The sequence below is a fragment of the Battus philenor genome, unplaced genomic scaffold (genome assembly GCF_028537555.1).
Source record: "Battus philenor isolate CCGP_79_NKW_IND1 unplaced genomic scaffold, ilBatPhil1.0.hap1 SCAF_21, whole genome shotgun sequence".
Lineage (NCBI taxonomy): Eukaryota > Metazoa > Arthropoda > Insecta > Lepidoptera > Papilionidae > Battus > Battus philenor.
The window spans coordinates 9,645,616-9,654,289 of NW_027181684.1; the positions used below are offsets into that span (position 1 = coordinate 9,645,616).

At 31.3% G+C, this 8,674-nt stretch overlaps 1 protein-coding gene across 2 annotated transcripts; it reads right to left on the reverse strand.

Moving 5' to 3' along the window:
- Window positions 1-1,051: 1,051 nt before the first annotated feature.
- Nmdmc (NAD-dependent methylenetetrahydrofolate dehydrogenase) lies at window positions 1,052-8,036 on the reverse strand. 2 transcript variants are annotated; one of them, XM_068766508.1, is made up of 6 exons: window positions 7,895-8,036; window positions 5,786-5,883; window positions 5,022-5,477; window positions 3,169-3,377; window positions 2,188-2,310; window positions 1,052-1,503 (listed from the first exon to the last, which is right to left on the reverse strand). In XM_068766508.1, the coding sequence occupies exons 2-6, from the start codon at window positions 5,875-5,877 to the stop codon at window positions 1,376-1,378; spliced, it is 1,008 nt and encodes a 335-aa protein (XP_068622609.1). In that variant the 5' UTR covers window positions 5,878-5,883; window positions 7,895-8,036; the 3' UTR covers window positions 1,052-1,375. The 2 variants fall into 2 exon arrangements, with proteins under 2 accessions (XP_068622609.1, XP_068622610.1); XM_068766509.1 differs by lacking the exon at window positions 5,786-5,883 and having other exon boundaries at window positions 1,053-1,503.
- Between the last annotated feature and the right edge of the window lie 638 nt (window positions 8,037-8,674).

Sequence of the window (8,674 nt, forward strand, 5' to 3'; positions counted from 1 at the left end):
TCAGAGCTACAAAATGCCTGCCACTTCAATGGACAAATGGAACGTATCAATGACAAAAAAAATAAAAATGTATGAAAAAAAAACACATTGATTAAATAACTTATTTACTTTCGTAAACTTTACAAGTATAAATAAAAATATTTCTTAAACTAATACATTATAATAACAACTTCATTATGTTATAATACCTAGATAATATACTGGGTGGGTAATAATATAGTTCACTTTTATTTTTAAAACAGCTTGCAACCAAAGCTCCAAGAATTCATCGGCTGCAACTTTATGACAAGGTTCCAGAGGGACGTGGCCACTTGTCACTCACCCAATGTAGGTCGTAATAGAAATGTTACCAAGAAATGCCACATCGAGGAGGCTATGAAGTCAGAATTGTTCGCCTTGTGATTTTTATGAGATATTTTAAGACCAGTTTTCTGTAACTCTCCGAAAACACTAGCTCAATTAAAGAAAAACAGTTCATGAGAAATGGCGACGATTCCAACCAATTAAACCTTATCGACGAAATTTTCAAAAAGTAAATTACAACATGTATTTTTTGTTTATATTTTTTTTAATAAGTGAACATTATTATGGCCCAACCTATATTTTCAGAAAGTACAGACTATAAAATTAAAATGCATTCCTAAATCGATGTTACGATTGCAGCATTAAAAATCTACGTTCCTAATTTAAACATTTTTACCGAGCAATCGAGGCAAATTAAACGCGCTGTGAACGTTATAATAGCCGTAACGTTTACACTCACATAAAATACACAGTAACTGTTTGATTAATTCGACGAACTTGAAAAACGTTGCAGCAACATCGTGTGCAAAGGCCTTTATAAACAATGAAATATAAAAATTCAAAGCACTCAAAAGATCTTTATTTAAACACAAACCACATAATATATTTAAAAGTTTAATTTAGGGTGTGACTGTTTAAAAAGAATTATTTATAAATATTTTTTACAAATCTGTATTGTTAAATGTATTTACAAATTTCGAAGACACACCTTTTAGTTAATTTCACAGCCATTTCAAAAAAAATCTGACGTGGAATGCATATTAACGCTTATAAACAGACATGAACATAACAGACGATAAACATAAATTAACTAACTACATAATTTATAATACTCTTCATAAATGTGAAGTGGAACATATGTTGTAACATACATTAAGGCACGAATTAATATCTATCTTACATATTTAAATATAAAAGTCATAAAATTAATAGTTATTTGACCTCAACAGATCATTTGTTGCCTTAAAATACAATAAACGTATGTATAACATATCTTAATATTGCTATAAAGTAAGTAAATCCTATTGGAAGAGGTTTGTTAACCCAGATAGGTTACGTAGGTATAATGTCACTAAATTTTCATTTCCTTCTCGCGTAGTTTCTGAGCGGCTTCGAGAGTGTTGTGCATTAACATTGCCACCGTCATCGGCCCCACGCCTCCAGGAACAGGAGTTATAGCACCCGCTATTTTACTAACTTCTACAAATAATATTTTTTTATTAGTTTTATGCCCACGAAATAAGAATTTATGGACTTTTATCCATAAATGCATTATCGGTAAATATATATGTGTACATACATATGTATAATATATATGTTAACTACCCGCTACTTGTCAGTCTTGTTTCCGTACTAGAGACGTCTAGAAGAAATTAAGTAATAAGACAGCCCACTGTACGTTTGTCTTAGTAATTTTATTATGCGACTATGTATATCTTCTCTTTGTATATCTCGAACAATGGTAGCTCAGTCCAGAAAACTGAGATTTAAGATCGTAGATCGCGGGTTCAATTCCCGGGATAGTCTGATATAATTCACACTTTGTGCAATAATTATGTAAGATTGCCAATCCTCACAAACAAGTTTCTAAAGGAAGGGCAGCAGATTCTTCTGCCTACCATAATACCACACTGCGATTACCAATCCGCCTGCCGAGCGTGGCGATTATGATATAACCCTTCATAGATATCTTTGGGATAAACATCTACCTATATCTTGCAGCGGATGTCTATGGGCTGTAACGACGACACCTTTTCCAGCATTTACAATTAATAATATTATACTCAATTAAATTAAAATAACTTCATATACAAATAACTTAACAAATTGCCACGAAATTCACAACTAAAATAAAATACGTGAATTACGTTTTTGTTTACGCACCTTCATAATCAACATCACCAACAAGCTTCGTCTTTCCCTGTTCATCAGTGATCCTTGTGATTCCAACGTCAATAATTGTGGCACCGGGTTTAATCATATTTGCTTTTATCAGTTTAGGAACACCTACAAAACAAAGATGGTTATACACTATGTTCAGGTCTTTGTAGATCATCGAACGTATGGCCGCTAGGACCTGAAGGTTCTAGAGTGGGACCACGGACCGACAAGCACACCGTGGGACGTCTACACAAGGTGGACAGGATACATTGTTAAGGTTGTCGAAAGACTGGACTAATGCTTCCAAACGGGTTTTAATAGAAATCTACGAGGCAAGTCCGTCCCCAATAGTGGGCATCCTACAGCTGGAATTATAGTGTAATACTTGATGCTTATATAGCAAACTATTGATTGTGTGAAGTACTATATTAGAGAAAATGTTAAACATCAATTAGCAGCTATGGTTTCAGTGGAAATCAAACAGTAAAAACCGATTAATACAATCTAGTAAATCAAAGATATCACAAGAATATATCACAAACGTTTGAGATGTAGTGCTGGAGGCGAATATAAAGAATTCCGTGGACTTCTTGTAGAATCAACATATCGTTACTGGTGGAACTCCACACGCTTTTCTAATATGTGCACAAAGGGGATTTTTGTTGGTCATATGCCAGGAGAGACGGTGAGAGCTTAGAACTTTTGATCCAAAAAAATGAATAGATCGCCATCACCAAGCCGCAGCCTCAAGATCGAACCACGCTAGATATAGTAGCGTGACACACTTAACAATGATCTCTAGTCGTGTGGGATACGAAGCAAAGGAAAAGAGGAAGTGGTTGTCATTGTTTTTCAAATTATATTTTGAGAACGTTCGCTAGGGTAGAGAAGAATGAACAGAATAATATTAAACTAATGCCTAATAACGAATGCATCATTAAAAGAATCAACGACAAGGTAAAAAAATGTTTCGTTTTATATTACCTGTAGCAGAAACAATTATATCAGCATTGCGGCAGAAATATTCGAGTTGATCTGGAGGCGTGTAACGGTGGCATACGGTCACCGTCGCGTCCATTCCGAGACCGCTGTCGTGCTTCTGGTCGCTGTGCAACATCATTGCGATCGGCATTCCGACATTTTTAGAACGACCCACTACTACTGCGTTTTTTCCGAAAGTCTCGATTTTATATCTATTTAAATAAAAAAGAATAATCGTAATTATAAAAATCAACTTATACAGTAATACACGCTATCAAGAAGATGCTTATTTATCTACAGTATTTTTTTGTAATAGTTTTGGCTGAAAAATAAACAAATAAAGATATATAAGCATACAAGTAAATTTAGTTTGTCATCTCACTCGCACAATTAAGTATACTTATCCGTCTCATTCGCACATTTGCTTTTCGAAATAACGATACAAGAACGCTTTCCATACTTAGTTAACACTTAATCTTTAGATATATACGGATTTTGATCGGTACAAGTGTTTTTGACGAGTAAGACAAGATTTTTTAAGAAGCGACGGCTAAACGTGTAACGAATATTATATTTCTAAGAACTGTTTAATTAACATGTACACTCAAATTTGTTTTAGTGAGGGCTTTTTTGTGCGATCTATGAACATTTTTATCAAATCGGAACATAATTGACTAAGTAAATAATAGTAGGGCAAATGTTTGTATGTGGCTATCGAGATATATCAAGAGAAACAGATGCCTTCGCTGGAAATGATCACCGACCACATATCTTTTCCTTTTTCTTTTCATCTGATGGAAGCCCACAGCAATCCATAGACATAGACGCCCCCAAAGATCATCGCAATGACAATTCTTGCGCTGCCAGCGACTTTCTGCGACCTTAATATGACGTCGGTCTACCTAGTGAGGGGCCTAGCCATGCCAAGTGCACCAGCTTGTGGTGCTACCAGCACATTGCCAGTTCAGACGAGCAATTTATCAAGCTACGTCGGTGATCTCGGTTCTTCTACGGATCTCGTCATTTCTGATTCGATCTCGCAGCGAAACTCCTAGCATAGCCCTCTCATCGTAAGCTATTGTATGCATTACGCTATAAATTATATCACACATTGCTTATAACGAATCTGTCTCCACATATAACAATAACAGTTTGAACGTAAACTTCTATTGTTATATCGTTCAGTACTACATTAATTTTTCTAGATATTTTTTAAAAATAGATTAGTAATGCGTCTATTGAATTAGAGACTTATGCGCAATATGCCAGGCGATGTGAACATTTCATCACATTGCCTTATTAAATGCCTGTGAAGTAGGTCGGCTAGATATCAGTTTTATTACTTCTCCGTAGCATTAGTGGAATGTAGAACACTTATGGATTAATAATCGTCTATCCAATGGAGAGTACGTTTGAAAAGAAAATCAGCGAGCGTGCGCAACTTGTTTACTTTGAAATAGTAATTTAAAAAAACATTACTAGGATTTTTTTACAGATTTTAATTTGACGAAAGGACTACCAAGGGGGAACGTCGGTAAGAATGATAGCCCAAACTAATTAAGCATTCCCAATCACAGATGCCCTTAGGGGACGAACAATGACTACCTAGGCTATCACTACAGTGTACATGTATAAGCAATAGTAGAATACTAACAATAAATGTAATTTTATTAACTGTATACAATTGATTTAATATAAGAAAAATTTTATTTTTAATGCTTTCAAATTATGGAACTATATATTAAATTTTTCTGTGTAATTTTGTTTAATAAACTTAAAATTAAGTTAAAATAATCAAAAATTTTAAATAAAACAGTAAAATAAAAATATTTGAATAATTATTAATTACAACTCACCTTTTTAAAATTTCTATAACAGCCAGTGCAGTGGCTGGTACTAAAGTTGGCATATCTAGACTTAACTGTCCAACATTAATTATATGAAAGCCATCAACATCTTTCTCAGGTGCTACAGTATTGCAAACTTTTCTTTCATCCATTGTACCAGGTAAAGGTAACTGCACCAATATGCCATCAACCTCTTTGTCTGCATTCAAAGAATTAATTGCGGCAATCAAATCCTCTTCATTTAATGTTGCATCATATTTAATGGTTGCTGCATTAATGCCAACATCAATTGCAGCTTGTATTTTATTTTTGACATATGTATGGCTTGCAGGATCATCTCCAACAATTATACAGCGAAGAGATGGGGCGCGGTGACCGAGGTTGACAAAATTATGGATTTTCATCTTTAATTCCTCCTTAATTTTCTTTGAAAGAGCCTTCCCATCAATCACTTGGGCCATAATTCTACGAGAGAGACAAAAAACACTTAAAATTTTTAAGAATACAGTTCATTTGTACACACAGAAAATGTAGTATCTATTTGTGATATACTACAAAGACTACAAAATAAAAATAAATAGAGAAAATTTAGTACATTATTTCAATTTTAGTATTAACTTTTGATGAGGTTGGACTTTTTCACGACAATACCTCAATTGACATGAAAAAGTTGTAAAATATTTTCTGTTAATATTAAAATAAATAAATTAAAATAAACAAAATATGAAAGTTAAGAAGGTTAAAACACCGAAAGTGTAAACTAGTTCTATTACCTGACCGCTCCGATGGACTCATTGTATGTATGACTTCTCATTTTGGTAGTTAGAAGCGAACTGAATATCCGAAAGTAAATACTTTGCCTCATCACTTACTGTTGATGTACAGGGGTCATTAGTTCAACGCGACAGACGGACAAAAATGATAACACATAAAAATAGATTCTATTCTTAACTGGAATAATCTGGTGTTATACGGTTTAAAGGTGTTAAATTGGAACAAAAGTATATAAAGGTTGCATGGTTCAAGAAATATCAGTATGAATTCATTTAATGTGGCCAAAACTGGTTTAAACTATCTTCTTTGATAAGTGTAATTCAATGACATTGCTAATAACATGTAGGAGGAAAAATGTTTTTTTTTTAATAATGCATAATTTCAACCAGCTTGAGAGAATTTTCACATGAATTTATTTGTAACTTATAAATAATTATACTATCCTTTTTAGTCAAAATTCACAAGACAAACTTTATTGCTATCTATATATGTCCTGAAGTGCCTAATAGTTCAGCTATCGAGAGCTCAAAGAAAAGAATTAAAAAAAAATACCAATCTGCCTAAAACAAGAGATTTCTTACAAAAAAATGTTTTTATTGACCTTACTGGACTTTTGTGTACAACATGATCACAAATTTAAGAAACTTGTTGTAATTTTGGTATAATCCTTTTCTTTGTAAACATTCTTCATAGAAATTTACTAAATTGTATGAGTACCTATTCTTAAAGTAAAAAATTACAATTTTTGGTAACTTTCATTTGCAAAGTAGATAAATGTATAACAAATTCAGTCATTGAGTGTATCACCTTGAAAATCCATGTTTTAATTATTATGTATCAAAGAGAATTACAATAAGTACTATGTTATTGCAATAACATCATTATTTATTAAGTTTCAAATTTAATATTTACAACTTCGGATCTATTGCTTAAGAATTAATAACAAAAAAACTAAAATTACAACATATTTTAAGTGATATATCTGTCTGTAATTATGGTAGTTCATAAATTTTTAATACAAAATCTTGTATACATAGTTTTTTTTTTATAACTATGATTTAAGTAAAATGTAATGCTACATTTTGTTAACATTCACTTAATTTTAATTGTTTTTTTATTAGAACTCTGATAATAGCAAACTCATGCTTAGCAATAAGTGTAATTGTAGCACACGAACATTGTGGTTTGGTCAAATTAACATTTTTATGAGCAAAAAGAACAACTTGCAGATCTTTTTCTATAAATCTTAAAAAGTGGTTTATTGACAAACATGAGAAATAAAATATATAATTAAAACTTGTTACACTTTAGGTGTTTAGTTTTCAAAAATATAATAAAGATTTACAAGATATCTACAACCTTCTTCTTAATTTTAAATCTAATATTAAATATACACTATTAAATAAATAAAATAAAATACATATAACTAACTTGATTTATGGACTCATTTACTCAGTTGATATATTAACATACAGATCAACGAGTTTCTGGCCAGCTCTTCTCAGCAGATCAGCATTGTGAACCAGAGCAAGTTATAAGCAAATATATATGCCTGCTTGGATAAGGATATTTTGAATTTTGAAGTTTGGAACTTTCACAAATATACCTATATTTTCTAAATATTCATCTTTATCACAATAAAGAATCCAACAATGTAAATAACCAATTACCAAAAGTTAGGTGAAAAGAAATTATTAATTCAATATAATATTTGGTTGATTAACAAGCATGTATGACTTTTTCATTGAGGTTAAACAAAAATGTAATCATGTGCCTTGTTAACAAATAAAAATGATAAAATTTAAATATACGCAATTGTGTAGAAGATTGCAATTAATTTAGGCAGTACAACTATGACAATAATATTTACTCGTATTATTTATAATCAGTAAGTGAGCAAAAATGTTGATTAAGTTTTTTACAGAATATTGCCCCTGGATTATGAACGGTTGCGTTATTCTTGTAATTCTAACTTATAAAGTATTTCACAAAGATGAATTTAATTAAATACATATACAATTATAATGTAACTTAATTGTAGAAGTATGAAGTCTAATGGATTTTTTTTAACTAAAATTAATTATGATAATAAATGAAAATGGACTTACATTTAATAATTTTTGATTCTAATTAAAATAACTATTTAAAACAATTGGTTCTTGATGGGATTTTAATACATAAATTAATAAAAGGTTATAATAAAAACAACCTCTAAAGCACGGTTTGTCGATGTTGCAAATGACATTGACAACTACGAAGTACCAGGTAGCATTGGCTACTATACATTATAGAATAACATATGGACGTAACATTTGATTATTTCCGAACGTGCGCTATAACATAAAGAATATTTTGATAACATGCATAATATGATAGTACAATGATATTGATAAATTGATTAAACAGTAACGTATTCAGAAACAGAAGCATATGTTTATTTTACTAATCTTACAAACTAAAAAAATTGAATAAACGACAGCGGAAATAAAACGTTATCAATATCACTCTTATTCATTTTATACGTAGAATGATAAATAATCTAAAAAATATATGCGGGCATGATTTCCAAAGCCTGTTTAAGAGTGTCCGTTAACTGCGTAAATTTTAATGACGAAATTCATATGACGATAAGATACTTTCGGGATCCGCCCGGTTCTTTACTTTAATAACATTCAAATATAACGTTATCGATATAGAATGTGGTCATTTTTAAATAAAGCCCAGTAATAACTTTATTACGCAATATTGCATAGAATATATTGCAATCCAACTAGAAATGTTTTACTTGTTACAATACTACCGATATTCACTGGTTGAATAAACGCTATTAAATACAGACTAATTCTTTTATGTATGTTGAAATCATTTGACATTTTCAAACTTTAAAA

What these genes read in the sequence shown, in the direction of transcription:
- Nmdmc (XM_068766508.1), bottom strand. Translation starts at nt 5,877, where the DNA reads ATGAGGCAAAGTATTTACTTTCGGATATTCAGTTCGCTTCTAACTACC. An exon ending in GTTATAGAAATTTTAAAAAG is followed by an intron (nt 3,378 to 5,021) that starts GTGAGTTGTAAT and finishes TTATTTAAATAG; the next exon opens with ATATAAAATCGAGACTTTCG. An exon ending in TGGTGATGTTGATTATGAAG is followed by an intron (nt 1,504 to 2,187) that starts GTGCGTAAACAA and finishes TATTATTTGTAG; the next exon opens with AAGTTAGTAAAATAGCGGGT.